The 25,061-nt window shown below is 48.5% G+C and overlaps 9 protein-coding genes across 9 annotated transcripts; 5 read left to right on the top strand and 4 right to left on the bottom strand.

Annotated features, from left to right (window-relative positions):
• Positions 1-771: 771 nt before the first annotated feature.
• Positions 772-2,666, top strand: PHATR_44054 (predicted protein). Its single transcript, XM_002186101.1, has 2 exons — positions 772-1,290; positions 1,386-2,666. Exons 1-2 carry the CDS (start codon positions 874-876, stop codon positions 2,613-2,615), a joined length of 1,647 nt encoding a protein of 548 aa, XP_002186137.1. The 5' UTR covers positions 772-873; the 3' UTR covers positions 2,616-2,666.
• Positions 2,643-4,196, bottom strand: PHATR_44055 (predicted protein). The gene has a single exon (XM_002186384.1). The coding sequence runs from the start codon at positions 4,118-4,120 to the stop codon at positions 2,693-2,695; it is 1,428 nt and encodes a 475-aa protein (XP_002186420.1). The 5' UTR covers positions 4,121-4,196; the 3' UTR covers positions 2,643-2,692.
• A 96-nt stretch (positions 4,197-4,292) lies between these two features.
• On the top strand, positions 4,293-5,477 carry PetJ (cytochrome c6, cytochrome c553). Its single transcript, XM_002186102.1, has 2 exons — positions 4,293-4,775; positions 5,056-5,477. The coding sequence occupies exons 1-2, from the start codon at positions 4,704-4,706 to the stop codon at positions 5,383-5,385; spliced, it is 402 nt and encodes a 133-aa protein (XP_002186138.1). The 5' UTR covers positions 4,293-4,703; the 3' UTR covers positions 5,386-5,477.
• A 222-nt stretch (positions 5,478-5,699) lies between these two features.
• Positions 5,700-6,816, bottom strand: PHATR_33412 (predicted protein; the record flags this gene model as incomplete). Its single annotated transcript, XM_002186385.1, has 3 exons — positions 5,700-5,871; positions 5,895-6,106; positions 6,229-6,816. 3 exons carry the CDS (start codon positions 6,814-6,816, stop codon positions 5,700-5,702), a joined length of 972 nt encoding a protein of 323 aa, XP_002186421.1.
• A 593-nt stretch (positions 6,817-7,409) lies between these two features.
• On the top strand, positions 7,410-9,038 carry FAD2 (delta 12 fatty acid desaturase). Its single transcript, XM_002186103.1, has one exon. The coding sequence runs from the start codon at positions 7,568-7,570 to the stop codon at positions 8,876-8,878; it is 1,311 nt and encodes a 436-aa protein (XP_002186139.1). The 5' UTR covers positions 7,410-7,567; the 3' UTR covers positions 8,879-9,038.
• Positions 9,039-10,338: 1,300 nt separating this feature from the next.
• Positions 10,339-11,253, top strand: PHATR_2432 (predicted protein; the record flags this gene model as incomplete). Its single annotated transcript, XM_002186104.1, has 1 exon — positions 10,339-11,253. A coding segment is annotated over one exon (915 nt), but the record flags the coding sequence as incomplete, so codon positions are not given.
• Positions 11,254-12,845: 1,592 nt separating this feature from the next.
• Positions 12,846-14,019, top strand: PHATR_44060 (predicted protein; the record flags this gene model as incomplete). Its single annotated transcript, XM_002186105.1, has 1 exon — positions 12,846-14,019. One exon carries the CDS (start codon positions 12,846-12,848, stop codon positions 13,806-13,808), a length of 963 nt encoding a protein of 320 aa, XP_002186141.1. The 3' UTR covers positions 13,809-14,019.
• A 1,378-nt stretch (positions 14,020-15,397) lies between these two features.
• Positions 15,398-23,277, bottom strand: PHATR_44062 (predicted protein). The gene is made up of 5 exons (XM_002186386.1): positions 21,947-23,277; positions 20,649-21,878; positions 17,296-20,583; positions 17,157-17,193; positions 15,398-16,953 (listed from the first exon to the last, which is right to left on the bottom strand). Exons 1-5 carry the CDS (start codon positions 23,168-23,170, stop codon positions 16,901-16,903), a joined length of 5,832 nt encoding a protein of 1,943 aa, XP_002186422.1. The 5' UTR covers positions 23,171-23,277; the 3' UTR covers positions 15,398-16,900.
• Positions 23,278-23,803: 526 nt separating this feature from the next.
• PHATR_44063 (predicted protein) lies at positions 23,804-24,861 on the bottom strand (the record flags this gene model as incomplete). The annotated part of the gene is made up of 1 exon (XM_002186387.1): positions 23,804-24,861. The coding sequence occupies exon 1, from the start codon at positions 24,848-24,850 to the stop codon at positions 23,804-23,806; it is 1,047 nt and encodes a 348-aa protein (XP_002186423.1). The 5' UTR covers positions 24,851-24,861.
• Positions 24,862-25,061: the final 200 nt, after the last annotated feature.

The following is a 25,061-nucleotide window of genomic DNA, read 5'->3' on the forward strand; positions in this document are numbered from 1 at the left end:
CAATCCGTCTGCGAAACGTATCCTTTGGAAACAATCACAAGTGAGGGGTTTGCTTTTTTTTGCCTCGAGGCTCTATAATCCCAATTCACATCGGAAGCTGTCCACCGTTCGGCTGCTCCGTATGAAGGTTGCGTGAGTACCGCTTTGCTTGCCTTGGACCTGAACCTCAGCAGCGCCAAGGAGGCCAAAGATTGTATTCAATCTCCGTCTGAACAAGTACAAAGCATTTACTGCGGGACAGGAAACGCTGTCGGCTGGCGCCGAGCGCTTGTTGAAATACTCATCGCAGAATGGCAGCATCTTTGTCGGAGCCAGCGGGGTGCCGCCCGAAACTTGTTGGATGTGAGCCCGGACCGAGTGGCATTTATAAAGATATCCACGTCCGCAAACATATAAGCACCGTGAGCGGCATCGGGTGCGCCTGTCGTTAAGGGGGCGACGGTACCTGCGGTAGCTGAAACAATCGCAAAGTTGTTCCCGATAATTTCAGCGCACTTTCCTTAAATTCCACCCGAGTCGATCATGGTAAGGGCCTTACGTGAGCAAAGAAAGCATCGACACGGAGTTTCGTTTGTGTGGCATTTTGTGTGATTTCGTGGAGACCGGATAAGGCGGCTCGGCCCGCGCAAGTCTTGAGTCATGGTATCCATGTAAGAGAAGACTTTCCTACCAGACATTACTTGTTTAAGTATGAAACACATACGCGATCGAGTCACGAAAAGGATCTTTTGCCGAGATTATTGGCGATGACCCGAAATCCACAAATGTGCGCAAGTCTCCACACCCCAACGACTCTTTGAAGTCTTCGTCGATAAAAATTCTTCCCAATACTCCTATTGGTATAATATCTTTTCGGGCATCATCAGCGTCACCATGTCTACTACCACTACTGATGCTTTGAATGCGGCGGTCGCCGCCATGAATCAAGGCCGCGTTTTTGACGTGACGATTGTCTGCACCACGGACGATCACCAAGCCGCCTATTGGATGGACCGTTTGGCGGCGGGCGTGTGTCGTCGCCCGGATCAATCCGCCACTTCCGCCAGCAATCCCTACCCCATGGTCTTGGCCGTCAGCGAAGACTGGAACGCCCCAGGAGGCGCCGGTAACGGACTCGGAACACTCTACGCTTTTGAAAAGGCCAACGCCCTGGCGCAGCAACACTACAGCGTCAATTTGGCTGGAGCTCTGGCCGCCGGGGAGATCTCGGCCGCGCTCTATCATACGGCTGGGAAAGGGACCCGACTTGCACCCTTACCGGCTTCGGAAAACAACAACAAACCTGGTGTGGTACGTGCCGAGAATGTTGACGATAGGTTGGCTACTTTCCCAGCCAATCTCATTTTTTTCTCATCCTCGTCGTCGCTCGTAATTCTTATCCACAGAAACTACCCTTTGGATTGCAACTTAGCGACGGATCCTACCAGCCTTTGACTGTCCTAGAGGCCGTCGTTAAGCAAACCGGTATTTACGCAAAGGCCCGTAAAGGTCGTCTTTCCGTTTACTGGGGTGACCAGGTCTTTTTGCCTTCTCAGCCATTTGACTCGGCGCCTACCCACCACATCGATATTATGTGCACCTTGCTCGGTGATCAGGCACCGACGGCGGAAGAGTGGACCGCTCAGGGCTTGGAAAAGTACGGCGTCATCGCTTGCATTCAAACAGCCGAAAATCGAGTTGACGCTGCCCAAGTGGAAAAGGTTTCCCACGCCACGGCCACCGCCATGCTCGACAAGCTCGGAAAAATTCGACAAGTTGGTCCCTCCCTGGGTAGTTTCTCCGTTAGTGCCATGATTTTGCAAGCGCTCTGCGCGGAATTCACCCCTGAGCTGGCGGAGAAAACCGGCAAACTCGACACGGATCCCCATTTTTGGATGCCCCTCACCTTGTCCTCCGAAGACTACCTCGCGTTGATGGAGCAAAAGGGTACAGACAACGTCACTGCCAAGGCTCATTATGACCGCATGGCCGCCATGAAGGACAAACTGGACTTGGGCGACAAGATGGGGCTCTTTGGCGCCGTGGATGTTGGCAAAGACGCGTGTTGGTGGGACTACGGACTCGTCAAGCTGTATTCCAAAAATACACTCGTTTTGTTGGAAGACTCGCCGTCGGCCACGCTACTCAAAAAGTTTTTGGGATTGGCTCCAGATGCCCACGTTATTGATTCCACCGTACGCGAAGAAGTCGCGTTGGACGCGAATTCCTTTGTCTTTGGCAGTAAGGTGGCTGCCGGGTCGATTCAAAACTCCCTTCTTGCCTCCTCACAAGCGGCAGAGATTACCGCCGATGGGGCTATTATTGTCAATTGCGTGGCTCGTAAGATTACGGCTGGTCCGGGTGCGATTCTGTACAATATAATGGACCAATCGGAAGCGGGTATTGTGGCCGGCGCGGGAGATATTCAAGTCGCCGTTACGGACGAGACGGGCCACGCTAAAATTCTCAAATCCCGAATGGATGTGGATGGAGGTCAAGCCTGGAAGATCCAGTTGCCCCAGAACGATGTTACCTTTGAACAGGTACACCAGCAGAACCAGAACGCCAATATCCAGGTGATTCAGGCGCTTCGACAGGCCAAGTTTGAGGAAATTGCCCAGACCTTGGAATTTTAGGACAGAGCAGCGAATCGTTTGATACTATTTGAACACGCCTTAAATACTTCTACTTTATGATTAGTAGAGTACCACCGTTATGAATCGTCATCCGTTCTTCGTACAAAGAAGGCCAACGTCTCAATGGCATCACTTCCAGGAAACAGAATGTGTCCTTCAGCGTGCAAAACTTCCCACTGCCCGTGCTGAACTAAATATTTGCAATCTCTTTGAAAGGCATCAAAGCCGCAGCTTACGTACACGAGTATTTGTGGCCGGGTAACTTCAGCCATAGCGCCAAGTACAACGTCGTCCAATCCTTTGCGCGGAGGATCCACCACAATCCAGTCCGCCTCGTTTAATACTCCTGAATTTACCATTTCGGTAGCGTTAAGAGATTTGTACGAAACGCTACCGTCAGACACTTTCATTTGACGCACTGTCTCTTCAAAACAAGCCTTATTGTGGGGATTTTCGTCCGACGAAACGAGGGATCTACACAAATCAGCAACATGCAAGCCGAGCGTTCCCACACCCCCATACAGTTCGACGCACGCGGGTGGGGCTGCCGAAAGGGACGCCCTTTCCTGCAGCACGTTTCGGATCTTTCGAATGATTCCCGTGAAGGCATCCAGGTTGGCTTGGCGAAACACATTTGGAGGGAATTGTAAGGGAATTTTCAAATCATCAATTGCAAGGTTTTCCACAATACTTTTGGGGCCGTGGCGATGTTCCCATCGGCCAGTGTGATTGAAGATGGCATTGTCGTGTTTCCAAGCCGCGTTGTAATGTACCCACAGCGAATGCAGAGTGAGTGAAGATTCTCCTTTGCTAGAGGTACCTTGTTGGATGAGCTTTTTACACAATCGATCGAGAGCCTCGGATTCTTCCTTGTTGGTCGTCGCATCTGCTGGTTGATCGGTAAATTTCCAAACCAACGTCAATTGCACCGATCCCGTGGCGCGCTCCACATTGATTGCCACGTGCCGCAAATTTCCGGTACCGGTAACTTCGTCGAACGCCCGGATGCCGCTCCGACGGGCGGTCTCTTGCAAAACGTCGACCGTGCAATTAACGGAGGGGTGATGCGCCGGGCAATCGGGGACGGCCACAAGGTTATGTGAGCCGGGTGCAAACAAGCCAACCGTTAATTCGTTGTTGACATTGCGGACTGCGAGTTTAGCTACCGTCCGCCAAGCTTTGGCAGGCCCGCAGAACACGGTAAAATTGGGAACGTTTTGCTGGGCAAAGAAGTGTACGGCCTTTTGGACTAACGGGGCTTTGCGAGGATTCTTGACGTACAGTAGCGACGGATCGATGTTCATGGAACTAACGGCTTCTACGGATTCACTTTCGGTTTGTCGGTACCCCGACTTTTCCTTCTTTTTCGCCCGTCGTTTGCGTTCGTTACGGAGCTGCGTGGATGTTTTGAAGCCTTTCTCGCCCGGTTTGGGGATCACCTTCTTGGATTGCTTCCGTACCTGCTTACGTTTGTTCTGGCTTTCCTTACATTTGGCCTTTCCCATTATACTTTAGTGCGATAAACGAGTAGCTCTACTATTCATTAGACTATGGTTCTCGCCATTGTCCTATCGGGGTAAGCAACTCGAGATGATGCCATACAAAGCGGTTTTCGATTTGTTCTTTGTTTTCCTTGGTGATGGAGTGCTGTGAGTTTTCGCGCTCCCTGGTGTCTGTCCGTTTCCCATCGTTCTCACTTTTCATTCCCGGATGATAAGGAGTACCTATTGGAACATAGAAATTTGAAAATATAGGTAAGTCGTAAGACTACCTGTAGTAGTCTTGCGCGCCAGCTAGGTACTTCGTTGTGTCTGACCAAGAGACAAAACCAACCCCGGAGACTAAATTGAAGGCGTATCTTCGGGGCTCTTGACATCGGCGGAATCTTGCTTTTCGAAGTGATCCCTCGTGAGCGTTCCCGTTCACGTAGAACACCTGTAGACTTACTACTTGGAAAACGAGCTTGCAGGTCGGTTGGTTCGGTGCCTCTCGAATGCCATGACGTGTTGGGCGACGGAAGCCCCCGATCTTTCCGCTCTCAACATCCATACTTTCCAGTGTCAGCGTTTGTAAACGAATACCATCACCATGAAGCTCGCAGTTATCGCAACTCTTCTCGCCACTGCCTCGGCATTCTCCATCCAGGCTGAATTCAGTAAGGTAGGCATAGAACCATTGTAAACCAACGCGATATAGACATTTCCACGATTGCCAACCGATGTGATGCCGGTGGAGTACCGGGGCATCTTCAACCGTGCTCGCGTGAAGACCCGTGCTTGGCACGCATCGCATGTGGGACACTCTCGGATGTAGTCGTGTTTGGTACCGGATTCCGATTTCCGGACAGATTCGGAAGAATGCCTCGACACTTTGCATCCTCATGGTCGATCAACCAATCCCAGCCACAGCTCACACTGATTTTTTTACGATTGATCCACAGGTCGCCAAGGGTGCCGCCGCCGTCGGTGTTGGTGCCGTAATTGCCGCCGCCCCGGCACTGGCTGGGGACGTCGGTGCTGGTGAGCAAATCTTCAACGCCAACTGCGCTGCCTGCCACGCCGGTGGACAGAACGTCATTATGCCGGAAAAGACCCTCGAGAAGGAAGCCCTTGATCAATACCTTGCCGGCGGACGTTCCGAGAAAGCCATTATCTCCCAGGTCACCGGAGGAAAGAACGCCATGCCTGCATTTGGCGGACGTCTATCGGACGAAGAAATTGCCAATGTTGCCGCCTACGTTCTTGCCTCGGCTGAAGCCGGATGGGAGTAAAGAGTCGGGCTGTGCTACTATTTTCCTAACGTATAGACCATCTTTGATCCTTGGCTACTTCGTTATAATAGTTCAAGTATTAGGTGTTAGTGATCCGAACTTTACAGTGGTGCGATGTGTGGTCTTCTAGTTATTTACATAAAGCATTGTTGAGTCCAATGATAAAATATGGGATCAATCCGAGGATTCTCGGTATCCATATAGCTAGGATTAGAATATCATTCCGTCCCTGCCTCAGATGCATCTTCAAGAGCACACTACTGGTTTTCTGCACGCGGGAAACTCGTCTTTGTCGAACGCAGTCCCTCCCGTCTTTACAACACTTTGTAAAAGATCACGAGTGCCCAACGCGTTCCCTTAGTAATCGGATCTGCTTGATGCCAAACGGCTCTACGAATCATGGACAATGAGTCAGAAAAACAGACCACAGTGTTGAAACCTTGTGAAGTCGGCGAAAGATAACGTTTTCTTGCTGTCTCGTCGGAGCTAAAGGTTCCGCACGTACGTACCGATCAATAAAGGCTAGATCACCGGAACGCGTGTCGTAGTGGATTTCGCGAGGCTGGGTCGACGCATCCTGCGTACTATTTGCATTATTTTTGCCGTCCCAAAAGGTGAGACCCCCACCGACAAAGGTGTTTACCTCTTCCGGCGCCGACCATTTGTCGATGGGCAAGGCCAGCACGACGGATCCGTCCACCTTCCCCGCACCGTCGACGTGCTACGAGTGTCCGCACAAGTCATCAAGAGATTGGGAGAAATATTTTACAGAGAAGCGAGTGAAAAGAAAGTGAGCAGTATCCACACGTGTCGTGCGCTAACGATTTAAGGACAGCACGTTACCTTGAGCAAGGCTTGTTCGCCTGGATTGGGTGTGTAACGTGTAACGAAAGTCATGAGTCGGTAGCAACTTTGCATAGATGGGGCATTTTCTGCCACCGAGCTGGTCCATCGCCTAGCCCGGGCGTTGCAAGCGTGTTGTTGTCGGTACCAGTGGAGAAACAAATCATTGCACGTGTTGAGCACTGGTCGGAACAGTTCCAATAGAGTTTCGTTGGGCGTTGTACAAGGAATTCCTCCTTCCATCACTTCAAGGTAGCACGATATTTTCCAATTGGTCACGTTGGCGACACCACCATTGTAGGTCACCGTTTGAGGGTCGAACGATTGGAGCAAGTCCGGGAAGAGACTGTCCAAATACGCTGCGTTGATGGCTTGAGGGATAACCAAATGACGGAGCTTGGCAAGTTTGTGACGAACTACCTGCTTATTGATTTCTGCCTTCACATTTTCTCTCAGAAAGGAAGCTGAATCGTGCTGGAGCTGTTTTCGTGGAACAGCAGCAACAGGTGACGACGCTTCGCCGTCGACGGCGTCGCTATTCGTCGAGGAGCTTATGCTCGTGGTGTTCCTGTTGGCGTCGGCATTCATGGATGATCTGTTCGATTTGACAAGTACAGACTTCCTCCTTTCCGAACGAAGGGATACTAGTAGAGGTTATGCCGCGAGTAAGTGTGTGCTTGGTTCGTGGCGACCACTGGATCGCATTTGTCATCACCCATGGTCATTTCCCTTGCGTGGGGATGGAACCTTGCCCCTCGTCCGATTGATCCTTTCGTGAATTTTGAAATGTGTTCAACTTTGCAAACTGTACATTTTAAAATATGAAATATGATTCTATATGCGTGCAGTGCGTCAGTTTGGGAGAAGCTACGGCCGTGGCATTGGCCGCTGGTTCCATAAGTGTAGGTACGTGTCTCCACGTATTCTCTGTTAAGTACACGCACCAAGTTGTGTTCCCGTTAGGAGAGAAACGATGACGCAGGTTGGTTTCGCTTTTCCGGGTCAAACACGTCGTTCCTTCGATCCTGGCGGTGGTGACCCCAGTGGAGCTCACATTTTGCATCGGCAGATTCTGGTTGGATATATATAGGTGTAGGTAGGTAGGTAGGTAGGCAATTATCATCTACACACAGACACTTGGGATATTTCGCCCACGTTACCATCCCGAGGGAAGACGTGGCTTTTTTTTCCCTCGGTTCGGACTTTTTTCCCTCGTCGGTGGTCCGTATTGGATCAAGTCTGTCTGTGACTTCCGTTAGCGTCCCATAGTTTGTTACACTTGGCTGTGAAACGAATACGTTCTTGGTCTACTTACTACAACGAAGCAACCACCAGCAGCATGGGTAAGGGAGGTCAACGAGCTGTAGCTCCCAAGAGTGCCACCAGCTCTACTGGCAGTGCTACCCTTAGCCAAAGCAAGGAACAGGTATGGACTTCGTCGTACAACCCTCTGGCGAAGGATGCCCCGGAGCTGCCAACCAAAGGCCAAATCAAGGCCGTCATTCCGAAGGAATGTTTCCAACGCTCAGCCTTTTGGTCTACCTTCTACCTGATGCGCGATCTCGCCATGGCTGCCGCCTTTTGCTACGGAACCTCACAGGTCCTCTCCACCGACCTTCCCCAAGACGCCACGCTCATTCTGCCCTGGGCTCTCGGCTGGGGCGTCTACGCCTTTTGGATGGGAACCATTCTCACCGGGCCTTGGGTAGTTGCGCACGAATGTGGACACGGCGCTTACTCCGACTCCCAGACGTTCAATGACGTTGTCGGCTTTATCGTCCACCAAGCTTTGCTCGTCCCCTACTTTGCCTGGCAGTACACCCACGCGAAACACCACCGTCGTACCAACCATCTGGTGGACGGCGAGTCGCACGTCCCTTCTACCGCCAAGGATAACGGCCTCGGGCCGCACAACGAGCGAAACTCCTTCTACGCCGCGTGGCACGAGGCCATGGGAGACGGCGCCTTTGCCGTCTTTCAAGTCTGGTCGCACTTGTTCGTCGGCTGGCCTCTCTACTTGGCCGGTCTGGCCAGTACCGGAAAGCTTGCGCACGAAGGTTGGTGGCTGGAAGAACGGAACGCGATTGCGGATCACTTTCGACCCAGCTCTCCCATGTTCCCCGCCAAGATCCGTGCCAAGATTGCCCTTTCCAGCGCGACGGAACTCGCCGTGCTCGCTGGACTCTTGTATGTCGGTACACAGGTCGGACACCTTCCCGTCCTGCTGTGGTACTGGGGACCGTACACCTTTGTCAACGCTTGGCTTGTACTCTACACGTGGCTGCAGCATACGGACCCGTCCATCCCGCACTACGGTGAAGGCGAGTGGACCTGGGTCAAGGGCGCGCTCTCTACCATTGATCGAGACTACGGCATCTTCGATTTCTTTCACCACACCATCGGTTCCACGCACGTGGTACACCATTTGTTCCACGAAATGCCCTGGTACAATGCCGGCATTGCCACGCAAAAGGTCAAGGAATTTTTGGAACCCCAGGGCTTGTACAATTACGATCCGACCCCCTGGTACAAGGCCATGTGGCGCATTGCCCGGACCTGTCACTATGTGGAGTCAAACGAGGGTGTGCAGTATTTCAAGAGTATGGAAAACGTGCCGCTGACTAAGGATGTGCGAAGCAAAGCCGCATGAGAAAAAGTGCCACCGACGCATAATTTTACAATCCTACCAACAAGACCAACATTATATGGTTTTCGCTTAAAAGATAGTTTTTTCTACCATCTGTGTAGTCGGCACAACTACGCGTCTTAGCTTGGCCGTCACCTTGCCGGCTCGCGAGGCCAAAGTTCGGTTGGTCTGGGATCCGTGACCGGATGATGATTCGGCTGTGCGACAGGCAACGTCGTCAGCTTTGTCGGTTCGCAACGGCATTGAAGGTTCGTATTGCTTGATCCATAATCTAGAACCCAGCACGCACCGTGCGACGTATCCGAGTTTTCATGTACCGACCCGCATTCCCAGTGTACGATCCGTGTACAGAACAACACGGTGTGGGTTAACTTAGGCACAGGATCCACGAAAATTACCAGACGGCTCGCCCAATCGGCCAATAGAAGTGTGCCGTAGTCATTCACGAAACTCTAGACGCGAATTCGACCCTCCTGAAGATTAGCAATTTCCATTAGTTTCATAGTTTGTTATTTAATTTAATGTCAGTAAAATCCCATCAGAAGGAATGAAACTATAGTGGCGGGAGGAAGTCGCACGTTTGCAACAGCAGCAGCTGACATGTTTACCGAAGTCATCGCAATCACACATTACAAAATGGCAAACAAGAAATAGTGCTTTGTCATGTTTAGTTTTACAACATTTCTCTACTAGCAACAGTCCAGACGATCCTAACTGATGAAAAAGTTTAGGTTTTACATTACTGTCAATATGTTAGTGTTTACTGACTGTGACAGACAGAGCGAGGCGGACATCATACAGACGTGATGGCGGGCGACGCTCTCTTCTACAGTTGGCACGTACTATTTTGGCATGAACGACGACGCCTTCCTCAATGTTTCACTGTAAATGTTGCTCCCAAGCCCAAATCTGCAAAGATGAGCGGAGCCGTCAACGATTTGAACGAGGTGGTGGATCTCGTGGAAAATGACGGCGATGACGAAAACTATCGAAAAGGCTTTGACCCTAGTCCAGCGGGGAATACTAGCCAGCATGCGCCGAAAAAGCGCAGTAGGAATGAAACGCCCACAACTCACCAAAGGTTTTGTGCACCCATCAGGCTGTTTGCTACGGACTTGGATATAAATGCTCGGAAAGAGAATGCCGAAGATATGAACCACTGGAGTCGAACTCAGTGCTGGACTCTTAGGGAAATGATTGGAGTTGACCATGATCCCACCGATTCTTCCAAACACAAACCTTCTATAGAGTGGCTTGTTGTTGGCAATTACATTATTGACTTTGAGTTCTTGCTGAACGAAATTCCCGAACTTCTGTCAGTTCGTCGAGTTGTTGCTTTTTTTGGTTCTGCTGAGACTTCCCCGCAGCCTTGGAAGGATGCAAGCTTAGACGACTGTATTGTTGACACTATTTTGTTGGACCCGTCGCAGCCACCCGGAGCTAGCAATCCAACGGCAACAGCAATACCCTACGGAGTTCACCATTCCAAGTTCTTCTTGGTTGGCTACGCTGATCAGAGTCTACGAATCATCATTCACACTGCCAACATTCGATATGACGATATTCATTGTAAAGCGCAGGCTGCTTTTTTTCAGGACTTTGGGCTCAAGTCACCTGAGAATTTCACAAATGTTGCTAACACCTGTGAGTTTGAGGAAGATCTTATTGACTACTTGGATTCATATCGGTACACCAGGCTACACAAGTGGACCAAGAGCGGGTCGAAAACCAAATCCCTTGGTCAATTTGTTCGAGAGTACGACTTTTCGTCCGCAAAAGCTGTACTGGTCCCTTCCACTCCAGGGTATCATCGCTTGGATGAGAAACATAGACGAGGCCACTGGAAAATGCGCCAAACCATACCGTCCCATACAGAAGCGCCCGAAGAGGAAACGATTTGTGATCCGATAGTTTGCCAGTTTTCATCGATTGGCTCTTTGACCGAACGCTACTTGCTGGAACTACAGACATCTATGGACATGAAGCAATCTCGCGATCGCGGAAGACCGGGACGTTTAGAATTGTCCCTCAAGTTGGTGTATCCTACCGTAGAAGAGATTCGAACATCAGTTGAAGGCTATAGAGGTGGGGGTTCGGTACCGGGCACAATGCGCAACGTGGGCAAGCCATTCCTCAAGCGCCTGTTTTGTCGTTGGTCGGCATTGTCGTCAAGCGACATGAATCCTCTGTGGAAAGGGAGAAATGTTCCGCACATGAAAACATATTTCCAAACAAACTCGACCACGGAAACCTTACACTGGTTTGTGCTTACATCACACAATCTATCAAAGGCTGCCTGGGGAGAGATTCAAACATCTTCACGTTACGGCGGTCGGAGACTATTCGTTCGGCACTGGGAACTTGGTGTCTTTCTGTCTCCTCAGTTACTGGGAGCTTCGGAGCTTCTCCCTTGGTCGTCGTCTGAAAGAAAACGGTACAGTACTGAGTCAAAGATCTGTACTATTCCAATTCCGTATGATCTATATCCTAAAGTATACGGGCAAGGGGATAGACCGTGGGCGGTCGATGACGAGCGCGGTGAGCAGATCTAGTTCAGAGTTTGAAGTGCTAGCAGAATTGCTCCCTTTGGACAGGCAATTGCCCTCTGAAAATCGCTTATCCAATGGTTATACTCACGATGCAATTTAAATTTAACTATAATAATATGGCAGACTTTGAAAGACCTGTCACTCGTGGCATGAGGAAAGAGTCTCGGTTGATACCAGAAGCAAGCTTTCCTCGGATCCGCGAGTGAAGATTACCTAGACACTGTCGAAACAGGTTGAATTTGTTCGCGTCGATGACCGATCCCACTCGAGGAGAATGGGATGGTGGAGACCCTATAGTGTACTGAGAATTGAGGTTCGTTGCAAGTTGTTTCTTCCGCGGGCGTCTTCTCGCGTGCCGATCTATCAACTCGTATTACCATGAATTCCAGCGCTTCTCACAGTCAATCCGAGCAATTTTTCTTCGATTCAGGATGTCATCCTCCTTCACAGGGATCTCCTTCGCAGAAGCTTGGCGACGGACCGCTCAGGCAAAACGCTTCGACGGGGAGGTATTTCCCATGGGAGAACTCTTCTTTGGTCTATGTTGATGGGCACTTGTATGCCTGTTCATTCATATTCTAAAAGACGACATGGAACAATGCGGATAAGTATTCACATGTTTCGGAAATACTATTCCGATGAGCCTGAGTCGACTTGAAATAGGTATGGTATCTTGGCAAGCCGGAGCGGGGCGGGGCGGACGGTTGGTTCGCGGCTCGCAGACTGACGTAAGCGGCACTGACATCCTATGTTTCTGATCCACCTGTAAAAAACAGGAAAAAAATGTTATCGGTACCCAGCGAATGGCTTTCTGAGATGGCTGGACCTTTCGAAAGACAAATATTCTATCAAAGGAGCTTTTAATAAACAGATTTATTGGAAATTATTCCTTAAAGAAAGTTCACGATTCGAGGGCATATTCGGCGTTGGATGTTCTATGAGTCCCTAGGCGTCACCTTCAGGGAAGCAAACGGATTTACATTTAATTATAGCGAATTAGTATAATTGATGCCGGTTAGCATAATTGAAGTATCATTACCTTTCTTGATTGGTGGCTTTTTACGGTTAGTTGAAGAAGCTTTTCGACGACCTATTGGGACAACCAAAAGATCGTATTTACTTAGCTTGTACTTTTGAGAAATCCAGGTCTTCGTTAAAATTGTCAGCGCTTTTCCCACAACACTCGTTTGCACTGCAGTGTATACCGGGAATCGGCATGGGCGACCGCTCGCCTTTTGAATTCATCCAGCTCGAGTGCCGCTCCGTAGCTTCCGGTATCCGTTCTACGGCATTCAGTTGAAGGTTTTCCCTATTTCACATGGTCCCCGAGAACCACTCTGAGTTGTGAAAAGACCGCAACGCTAATAGTTTCACGTTTGGGATCCCTTCGAATTTAACTTTTTCTGGATCTTATCATCAAGATGGCCGACTCTCCTCCAAGCGAAGATCTCTTTCTCACTAAAGAAGATGAAACGAGTGAAGTTCCTTTACCGAATTCAGGCCCTGCCTCTGAGCATGAGAATACAGCGTTGGTCGAAAACATCAGTCGCGAATCGGGGAAGCAGACTGAACGTGCTGTCGCCGATGCCCTAAGTGAGGTGAATGAGACAACAGAGGCCGATGGATCAGAGGAAAGCAAAGGATCTGAAGGCGAGAAAGATTTGAAACGCTCGCCGGCAGAAATTGGAGAGGCTGAATGTGAAGTTGGAGCAAAGAAGACGAAAATTGACGATTCCGACCAGACCCAACCTGCTGAAGAGAAAGACAACGAGGATGGCCCTGCCCCTGTCGTTGCAAGTAAGGAAGGAATCAACTTCTTCCATGACGCGGATGTTCTTTCAGGTCGGGGTGGGGGGACCAACGTTCATCCTGGAAATCGGAACTTCCGTGACATGATCAACCTTCATCGCAGAGCTTACCTTAAGGCTCGTAAGAACGACAAGCCTGCCATCTCCCGCGCAATTGTCCGTTCTATACGTGAAAGCAAAGGCAAGTTCCTCAAGAAGGATGAAAAAACTGGGCTTTGGTTTGAGATTGGAGACGACGCCGCACGCGAAAAAACCAGTCAGGCCCTGCGCCAACGTGCTCCGGAGATGCGCAAGCTTCTTTTCGATACTGAGCGTGAAGAAGCTCGTGCTGTCGCGGAAGAGCATCTTCGCCAACAGCGCATGTACATGGGGATACCACCGAATCAAGAAATGATGCAAAACATGGGCATACCCCCGGGCATGGCTCCAAATCCCATGTTTGCCAACCCAGCGTTGTTTGCGCAGATGCAGAAGAATGGCATGCCCATGCCTCAAGGCCCAGAAGCTTACTCCCACATGTTCTCCGCAGCGCTTATGCAAAATGGCATGAATCGCTTCACTTCCAACGGAACCTGAAATGAATCTGACTTCTTCTTGTGATCGTAGGGGAATGGGGCAGGTTTGCCCTTGGGGTCTGTAATCGAAAACAGGACTACCACTTTAACAAGGAGTTTTGGAAAGCTATCATGTGGCAGCCTGTTCTTGTGTCGTTATACAATATAGGTTCGCTAGTGACTCACTTGAAATCAAACTCGTGTATAGTATTTTCAAATTTTTTTGACGTATATATTGCTTTCTCTCTGTAAAAAGGGTATTAATTGAACCGACTGTCAAATGATAAATCAACAATACGACATTGTTGCAAAATAGGTCGGCTTGCTATCTCTGGATGTTTGAGGTCCTCTTTTTGTTTCTTCGTTGGAACTGCTGTGTGGAGACTTACAATGCCCTCATGATGCGGGTGGCCATACCGAGATAGTGCTTCGTTCTGAAGTAAAAAGATATGGAAATTATAAAGATACGGGGGATCGGTTGTCTTGGAAAATAACTCAGTTGAAAGCTTTCACTGTCATGTTCAAGCTTCCGTGCCCGCCACCCTATACTATTTACTATTATGCTGAAGCGCCACTGCTTTACAACTCTATAAACTTACACTTAGTGTCGAAGGGAGCTTTAAGACAACGAGAATTCGTCCGAAAATCATTCTCTGACAGAAATATAATAGCCCCTCTATGTTACTTTACGACTGATACAATCTTGGCACTAAATACGCGTACTACTTAAATGGATTTTTTTTCATAGAATATCGCCAACTGACCTTTCACAAAAGAGCGATTTTGCTGTACCTCTGTGGATGTCGGTTCTTTGGAAGCTCCCGGATTTGGACCTCAAGCTTTACCTGTACATTTGAAAGAATCATCCTAAGATCGCATGGTTGACGCTCAAAGTCAGTGCACACTACGGCCAATACGATCTTGGTGGAGCGCAGGTTTCAGTCGATGTTGCCAAATGTCGAAGTGAAATATGAGGCTGTACGTTGCGTGCGTGATTCCAATTTTGCTAACAGAGTCTTCTTATTCTTTCTGACTGACACGTATCTGTTACTTGATTTAGCCAAGGCTACTTCGCGCTTTGGGAAAAGCTCTAAACTTGCTGAGGCTGGGATATTCCACCAACTTTGCCGAATTCGTCGTCGTCGACAGTAAAAGTAGTGGTAGCTACCGCTCTGGAATGGTGATCTTAGCGTCTTGGTTCATTGGACTGCTTGTACTATGGTTGATTGTTCTTACTACTTTGAAAATTCGAGGCGATACTGTAGGATGTGCATCCGGTCACGCATTTCAAAGCCATACCAGTTACGATCTCAATTATCGAAGTCATGGAGCTGGACCCAATAAAGTTGAAGAACAGGAGGACAGTATCGCTGAGTTTTTACATTCAATACCGAACAACGATGACTCCTTGAACTCTTCGCTTCCATCTTTTGTTGATAAGGATGCTTCTGTTGACTATGAGTCTGAGACTAACACGAATGATGAGAGTACCCTATGTTCTGAAATCTCTCTCCCATCTACCAGGGAACGCCGCACGCGGATCGTGTTTTGCGTTCTTTCTTGTATTTCCCTTGCCATCGTCTCCATGATTTTTGTTTTCGTTTTAGCTCCTTTCAACAAGACAACAAATGATGTGGGTGCTTATCTATCAGATGCTCAAGAAGTATTGGATCAAGCAACAGTATGGGCGAGTACTGCCGAAAGAGCAATCAATGGTACTCTCTTTTTCATCCAGACGATACCTGCAAGCGTCGACCTTCTTTGCCCACTTTCGTCCGAACAAGAATTGAGAACTAAGCTGGGGGTTGATATTGGCGGCATGCTTAATCTATTTGGGGGGGAGTATGTGGTCCTCCAAGAGACGATAAAAGGATCCCTATATGATATTGACAGAGTACTTTTTGGTATCGAAGAATCAATCAACTTTCTCGAGGTGGTATCAGATGGAGCTCGCGCATTTTTTTGGGTTGTACCTACTCTTTTGTTTGGAGTCAGTACTCTTATTGCCTTTGCACTGTTTGGTGTCGTTCTTTCTTGGAAAAAAGAATCGAACTTTCGCTTTCAGCTTTTCCTGTCGTATGGCGTACTTCCCATGTTTATTTTTTCTTCTTGCTGCTGCTGGATCGTAGCCGTTATATCGGCACTGGTTGCAGCCATGGGAAATGACGCTTGTACTCAAGGTGAAGCTAGTGGCTATCCTGGACAAACCATTCATCACATTATGCAGGCGAAAGGGGTAGAACAAGGTGGTCTCGTCGGTGCGTTTGTTGCGGCAATTACGCAAGGATGCGATGCAAGTGATCCTTCTAGCATACTCTTGGGATTGGAAGCCAACGTTCAAGTAGCCGTTGACATCACGTGGCGTCATCTTTCGTCAGTAGATGCAGCGGGTCGTTTCAACCTCGTTGAAATGTGCGGTGGGGAAAAAATAGAACAGCTTCTCGTGGATACTCGCGACACTGCAAGGCTCATGACACTTATTCGAACAGCGTTCCATAGCATGTCAAGTTCGCTCGGATGTAGCCGAGTCCAGCCTATCTATCACGAAGCAATACACGACTCTATGTGTACAACGGGGATGGCTGCTTCCAGCTGGGCTTTCGTCTTGTTCCTCAGCGTTGGAGTTGTGACAATGGCTTTGGTGTCAATTCGGGCTTCGTGGATACAAAATTTTCAAGAAGGCAAAATTTACCATGAAGACGAAGTTGCCGAAAACATGATGCTGGATGAGCACGAAGAATATTTGGCGTACATTAGTCGATATAAGCACGAATGGCAAGAGTACGAAGGGATTGACACCTCAATTCAAGGACAACGGCAATCCTAGTAGGATATCTCTGCATCGCCTTCCCAGTCAGATTTCAACGACTAATAAAAAGAGGATCCGTTGGAAGTTGCGAAGAGTTACATAGTGGGATGTAGTCTTTTGGTTATAATTTGGCATTCAATTCACGCATGTATGACGATGCTTTCGATCCGTATATTCAACTTGACGGAAACGTCCGTCACTTCGAAGGAGACTCCGATTTCGTTTCTTGCTCTAAGGACAGATGATGACTCTAGAGTGCGTATGGTCGTGCCTCCGTCGCTCCTTATGCCATGGCGTGACCCAAGTCAATCGGACTCCTGATACGCTACCCCTGGTGAGGCATCTTTGACGGTACAACCTAAGAATTGACGGTGACAGCGAAAATCTTGTAAGTATTAGGTGATCTAAAATCACGTAGCCCTTTATAAAACAATTCCCTCCTTCCGCTCGTCATTTGAGGGATTCGACAAGCAGATTGGCTTTGTCTTTTCAATGAAGGATGACAGAAACATATTTCCATCAAATGAAATGTCGCCGCATGCGTAGAAGAGTCAAACTTACTTTCGAAATACAAAGAATTGGCTGTTGTTGCACCTATCTATAACAAATACAAGATTCAGCGGCTAGGCTGTCGCTTGACGAGTTTTCCGAATAAGCGCTACCATTGATATCCTCGGATGAGGTGTTCTACCATTGTGACAGGAGACTGCTCGTACCAATGAATCGCAGACGAACGAAAATGTCGTTCAAGCCAAAATGCCGATTCCATTCGCATCGCGGAAGTCACATCTGAGAAAAGCAGTATGTTGCAACCATCAATAGCAGCTACAGATATTCCTAGCAACTCAGAGAACCTTGGAGGGAGACAATTGATAGCGTCCTTTACCGATGAGGGGCGCGGTTCATTTTCTCGTATCCATTTAGGAACTATAAATTGCTTGGCTTGTATACCGTTCGCCTGTTTCCTGTAGAGTATACTTCGATTTAGAAACCTTGCATAGAAGTACTGTTTACCCTCCAGCTCCCCACGGTAAAGTGACCAATCTCCTTCGAAACAATAAGGAGGGTCCCTTGTGTCTTTGAGATGCATCATATAATGCTGGATAACAAGCGCCAAGATGTTTGTAGAGTGAAGCTCGTTGGCAATAGGAACAACTCCGTCAGGTAGCTCCGTCAGGAATAAGCTTTGCGGAACAAGTTCGAACGGATTTGTGATCTGCTCGAAGATGACAGGTTCAATGGAAGGGACCACCCTATTGCCCTTAGATGCGCGCTTCTTCCGGTTTTTGGCCTTTACTTTCTCTGCTTGATGGTTCAAACATTTTTCGTCGGATAAGTGTTGAGTCGCTGCGAGTATCCTTTGGAGATCATCATCCGTGTCCCCACCAGAAGACTCGTCCTTCTTGGGACTTCGTTTTTTTAAATCGAATTCACCACATTTTTTGGAAACCAGCCGATCACTGGCATGCTGCTTCGGTAGCGTTCGCATTTCGACGAGCTCAGCTGACTGGCTCTTCCAATCGATCGACTTTGTTGCAGACGCCTTAAGGTTGTCGCTTGTCATAGGATTATTCTTCAGATCTTTCCACACCTTTGATTCATACCCATCGACCCCATCAAAAACTTCCAAAAGAGGTGCGACTTTCGTGTCAAAACACACAAGTTGTTCTCCTAGGTCACCAACTGAGCGGTGAAATGACATAGCTTTTCTAATCCGAATTTTCATCTCGTCCTGCGAAAGGCCTAAAGTCGAATCATTACCAAGATCCTGCAATACCCACTGCAAGCACGTATCCTCCAGTGTTCCCTCTACTGAATGCTTCTGATGGAAAAGCCCAAATGCCAAACGACATAGCAGGAGAAAGGGGCGTCCAGGTGGCAACAAAGTAAGGCCTTCTACACGTAAACCGCCCCCTCTGACCTCAAGGGTGTTAGCACAGCAACAATACATAATAGCCTCTGTATTCATTGGAAGTGCTGAGGCAGGCACGGAATTTTCCTGAACGTAAACAGAGATGGCCGTGTTAAAACGTTTCCAGCGCTTAGAAACATTCGTGGTGCCAGGCTCCATGTAGATATCGAGGCTATCCGGGGAGGTTCCATTCGCCAGTGTGTCCTTAGATGGCAAAGAGCTTAGGCGCACTACATGCTCCTTCCTCCGTCCAGAGGCCAGAATGGATAAAATTCTAGCACCTTCTGGAATGGGATGAAAGATGGGGCGGTCCCAGCTAGATTCAACGCTCGCCGAGTGCTTTCCTTTTGTTCCGCATTCGAGTGGCATGCTAGGAGAGTTGGAGAAAATGATCGCTTGGTTACCTTGCTTGACTACCTTGCTTGTAATTATCCCGGATGCTGCAAACAAATCGTTCAGATCAACAGGCGAGATTGCGTTGCTCCTCCCCCGAGAAACAATCGAGAACTTTTGAATCGGTTTGGCTGTATTTTTCAGCAAATCACAGGAAACACCACTGAGCGCAGGTTGTGATTCCAGGTAATCGCAAAGGGCTTTTGTAAAAAATCTTCTCTGAGACTGATTCAAAGATTCTGTCATAAAGCGTTTAAAAATTGTCCCTGTTTCTTTCCTTCCATCGGTTACATCGGCAAAGCTCCACATCCCTGCTGGTCTCTCTCCCCTTCCTTTCTTGTTCGAGCTTTCAAAGGCAAATTTTGAAGATTCGTTGAATTGGCTTTGTCGCATGGTTGTCAAGATTTCGGCAAAGCGCTTGGATTTAGAGGACTCCGCACGGACATATAGGACAAAAGATGAAGGCGAAGTAATCCAGGCGACGTTTATTTCTTTCTCGACGGCATAGGATAGAAACCGTTCCTCAAAATCTCCGCTCACCATACCACTATCAGAGCTCGCACCTTGTATTTCGAAAGAACCCCTTTGTTCGATCTCTTGATATCCATGAAGAGCGAAAGGATGGCGACCCTTGCTAAGAATTTGATGGAGATGCTCGTCATCAATTCTTTTGCTATTCTTCCCCAGATCTATTCTCATCTTGTCGCCTGAGACTCCTTTCGTGAAAGGTCTGGGGCGACATTCAATAATTGAATCGTTGAATACCCAAACTTGGATCACACGCAAAAGCGTCACTTTCGAATGAGGCATGAAAAGTGGTGGAGCGTCTAATTCCAAGTCATTCGTCGAGATACTGAGAAAATCAGCCACACGGCGTCTAAAATTGGAACTGGTGGCAGCTAGCCGTTTGATCCGAGGATAGGAAATACCGAATTTCCAACACCAATTTGCTTGATTTTTTGCTTGTTCAAATTCCCAAATTAGATTCATCGCCGACAAGGGCTCAGAGAAAAGGTTTGCGTCGAAATGGCACCGGGACACGTACGTTTTTGTGGTCATTTCGTTGTAATCCTTACTTTCATGAATCAGAGGGTTTGACATAATCCACGGAGTTTTGGGAAAGGAAAGAACGGCGGCCATCTGAACAGCTTCAGCGCCTACTCCAAACTGTATACCAAGACCAACAAGCGACCCGAGCAAAAGATCAACTCCCATAGCCAAAACGAATGATCCAAGTGAGGTAATCTCGCAGTCGCCTTCTGCCGAAGTGATAAATCGACACTTGTAGAGGCTTTGAAATGAGCGGTCGATTGTTGCAATGTTGGGCGGTTCAAGACAATCCAGGAGCACTTTTGTGACGTCCTCGTCGGACAGCATTTCTTTCAACATGAGAATGACGGAATCAAGAGGAATTCTGACCATCTCCCCTGGTTCGAAATCATCCATGTAATGACGGTAAACTTCTCGAGTGTACATACGATAAACAGTTCCAGGTCGGAGTCGGCCTGTTCGTCCAGCCCTTTGCGTTGCACTCGCTTTCGATATCCATGTAGGCATCAAAATCTGTCTGTGCGAAGCTTCGTTGTACACGATTTGTTTACAAAGCCCTAGACAGATGACATGATCAACATCAGGAAGCGTTACCGAGCTCTCTGCAGCATTTGTTGCGATAATGATTTTGACCTGTATGTGGTTTAATGAGGACTCGGCATTAATGACACCATCAAGAACTGCCTCGAAGCACGTACCTCATCTTCTGCAGTAGCATCGAAAACAATCATCTGGTCTTCAAACGGAATATCACTATGGATCGGAAAGCAAGTGAACCTGACGCCCGGTTTAAATAGCTGTTCCACAAGCTCGGTAATGGCGACGATTTCGTTCATTCCAGGAACAAATATGAGTACTGAAGATCCAGGTCGACCTACAAACATGGCGATATGCGAAACAAGAGAGAAAATTTTTTCCATGTAGCTCAGTGATGGTGGCTTCGCACATTTCATTTTGTTGCACTCGCTTGCGAGTTGATTCACTGTCTTCTCCTCCTTTTGCGAAAATGCCACCTGTTCTTGCAGGTCTTCCAGGAAAACCTCCTTGACGGGAAACCGACGAGCCCCTACTTTAATTGGGGGCTCAGTGGTATTGAAGTACTCCTGATAGAGAGACGCAGCCAGTGTTGCTGACATTAAAACCAGACGAATGTTTTGGTTAACTTTTAGCAGACGACGACAGAGAAGGCAAAGTATGTCGGTATCAACCGAACGCTCATGTACCTCATCAATTACCAAATACGAGATGCGATCAAATTTTTCAGGATGATTCGCCAACACTCGTACAAGGTATCCAGTTGTTACGAACCATGCCCTTGTTTTCTTTGACTCGTATTCGCAAACTCCATGCCCCATTCGCAAAGCGATGGCATTCTTTAACTCCGGCTCGACAGATCGAACTCGCTCGACTAGTGCTTTCGCTGCGATGCGACGAGGCTGGGAAATGTACATTTTCGACTGATTCATCGTCGGGATCGGGCACGGTGCTTTCAGAAGCATAATCGGGATGCGAGATGACTTCCCACATCCAGTTTCACCTTGAATAATAGTTACTCGATTCGTGCGCACCGATGCAAGAATGATTTCCTCGTGTTCATCGACCGGAAGAACTAATCGCTCTTCCCCTGTTGATGTTCTTGGCTTGATCGAAGGTTCGACCGCTTTAGACACAGGGTCTTTCTTTCGCGTCCTTTCATGTGCCCTTCGCTGGCGTAAACAATCATGAAATATATGTTGATCAAATATCTGAAAGGGATCGTAGACCCGCACTACAGGAGACTCGCCACTTTCCTCAAAGGAATGAGCAACAATCTTTTCAATCAAATATGCCGCCGGTACATCTTCCCATAGAGGACGCCAGGCTCCTTTTTGAATCCCGGGACTCGCGCATTTTGTCAGAGCCATATCCCGAAAAACATCCAGATGCTCCTGTCGAATCATTGTCATCGCGGAATTTGCTTCGTTACCAGCACTTTGATCAACAAAAGTCTGTAAACAGGGAGAGCGGCGTCCTTTATGGAGATATCTGAGAAAGGACGAAGTTTTGCCAATTCGAGAGGAACCTCGTCTGGAATCGTCGGACGCAGAGCTATGTTATCCAAAATGCTATCACAGGCCATATCGTTCTCATCAATGACCCGGCCAGCCGAGTCACGTTCGTCGAACGGAAATTCCGACAAATCACCAAAGTTGTAGAGAATCCGGATAAAGCGCAGAGCCTCCTCAATCTCGGCCACCTGGCTAGTGACTCGATAACTCTCCACCTGATCCCGAAGATGCTCCACTAGATCGTAAACATTGCGAGAATGGAAATTCAGCTTGGCGCCTCGAGGGTCCACGTAATCGTTCCCCATTAGGATGGCTAACTCAACCATGAGCTCCTCCGGAAGACCAATGGATTCCGCAATCTCTGCTCGACGAATAACACAGGCCGTGGTCGTGTTGTGTTGTGCATCCAGCGTCGCGAACGGAATATAGTTCACGTTCGGAAAAAAGCAAAAGTCTGAGTCGTTGCCGAGAACATAGTGGTTCGGGTTGTTGGAAGCCCGCTCGGCGATAATGTGATCGGCCTCTTCTTCGCAATGAATCGTTTCTGCACCACAGGTTTGTAGTACGTTCATAATCTGCGTGGTGAATAGTCGGCTCTTTGGAAACACGTACTCCCATTCACAAATTGTTTTCGACGCTGGCATCATGCCGTACTGGCAGTAGTGCTGAACGTTGGACCATTCCTCGGGTCGACGCGTCTGACGATGTTTATCCGTCTCGTGCTTGAAAACTCGCCGTTGTTCACCATCCCAGTACACCAACAACTTCATGCCGTGCTTATCCTGCAGTTGAGACGCAAACTCCCGAACAGCATCCGATAGTAGCGTGAGAGGCATAAAGTTGGGCAAAAGCCGACGCACTTGCTCGGTCGACAAGGATTGTTTGGGCACTGTGCAAGCTTTAGAGTGCGCCCGCAATTGCTTGTTATTTCCGCCTTTGATCACCTTCGCGAGGTGGCGCGCGTACGCAGCACGATGCAAGAAAAATGCCAAGCCGTTTCCATCAACATGCAACACGGAGCGGTCCGGAATGGGAACGATCCGCGATGCGAACGCATCCGATTCACTCAAGCTGGAGGGATTCCTCCACAATGACTGTGAGCAACACGATTGCCGCGTATCCGGCAACCATCCTTCCTCCTTCAGAAACCAATTCCAGCCGTGAACGCCCATCTCTACACGGTACAATCGATGTGTCTCCAGTCATAGACTTCAGAACCACTTTTTCGATGGCGCCGAATCGAGCTTTTGTGGCCACCGAGTGTTGTTCGGTACAGATAGGTATCGGGTTGTCAGCTCTTCCATGGTTTCACAGCCACCATTGTTGGTAGACCTAGGCGAGGTCGAGTCATCATTCACTGTCATGGCTTGGAGAGGTAAGAGCTTTAAGCCTGACTTTGAATTTTGAAATTTTACATGAGTTGTAAACGTTAACAGCGTTGTGCCGTGCCTACCCTAACCCCCCCCCCCCCCCCGGGAGAGTGAACTTTCACTGTCAACGCTCCTTGTCACAGTCAGTTGTCATTCGTTCAAGCCCTTTTTGCGCCATTGCATTAGGCCTATCCTTTACAGACTACCACAACCTTCTCCACGTAGCTACTCTTCAGTCTCTCTTTATTCCAAACAATTGTTCGAAAGCACTAAAAAGGGTGGCACATGGAGGGCTCAGTTTGAAACACCAACAGCTCTTGAAGTATTTCAAAATACGTTTATCTGTAAATCTGTAATAATCATATCTGCCCAGACTAATGTTTCTCATGAGTCGCTAGATTCTTGCAGGTGCATCGAGTACAGCGAGAAGCAGCGCTATGAAGGGTCCCTGCGGAGTATAATTTCCGAAACTTGATGCGCAATTAACGGCAGCCATAAATCATAGCCCTCCGCATTGGGATGCAAACCATCCGGTAATAGCTTCGCATTAATATCGAACTCGTCTTGTAAGAATATGTGCTGTGAATCTATGTAATGCCAATTCGGCTGTCTGGCCACGATCCGTTTCAACTCGCTATTGATCCATTGAATCTGGACCCAATACCGACCCAGTTTGCTCGAGCTCTTATCCTGTGAACGAGGTAAGAGTCCATGAATAACCAGAGGCGTCTCCGGTTGTTGTGCGTTCAAATGATGTGCGGCATTCAAGATACCTGCCAAGGCAGTGCGCTTCGAGCAGCCTGCTCGACCCAGATCGTTCGTTCCTACTAACAGTACCCAGACTTTCGGTCGTAATGTCGGCGGGATAAGACCATTTTCCAAATGCCATAAAAGTTCGGGACTAGTGTCACCTGAAGATCCCAAAGCAAGTCCGCGCAGAGACACAAGTGTACCGTCCTCCTTGTTGAAGTGCCGATCGAAAACGGCCTTGGACGCTGGGTATTCGCGGGTTCCCATATGGCCGGTCCCCATCATTCGTTCGGTAATAGAGTCTCCAAGAAACACGACATCAGGCGAAGACAAGGCTAGCACACTACCGTTCTGTCCCGTTATCTGCACGAGCGTTTCGTGATGCTTGTCCCAAATGGTCGCTTCTCGCTGGGCGGCCTGCGTCGGATCTTGGCACTGACAAGGACGCCCGGAATTCTTTGATTCAAAAGGCAACGTTGGCATCTCGGAACGATCATCCGGATCTATGCAGCGACTCGGAAAATACTCAGAATCCTGAGACAGTGGCGGAATTTTATGCGCAGTCAACGACGACAACACTTCGTCCCCGGAGTCTGACGTCTCCTTCAATAACACAACAAGCAGCGACAAAATTCCCAACCAAAAAGACCTTCTCGACCATATTGAGAACGTGGAACTCTCATGGCAAAATTTTTGCGTCGACCCAGTAGTTACGGAGGTCAGGGTAACCATGGTGAAGAAAGGAAGATCACCGGGGACGAAGATTCAATTACAGAAAAGAAAATGTACAAGTATTTTTTTGCTAGGTAAGCTGTCGGACAAAAAATATCATATCTATGCCGTTTTACTTACGGAGGTACGTCTTGACAGGCAGCAATTGCCAGTTAGTACGTTTTTTCTATATTTTGAAATTGTCGTCGCCACCAGTAAATGACATTCAGAA

Source organism: Phaeodactylum tricornutum, chromosome 3 (assembly GCF_000150955.2).
Source record: "Phaeodactylum tricornutum CCAP 1055/1 chromosome 3, complete sequence".
In the NCBI taxonomy this organism is placed as follows: Eukaryota; Bacillariophyta; class Bacillariophyceae; order Surirellales; family Neidiaceae; genus Phaeodactylum; species Phaeodactylum tricornutum.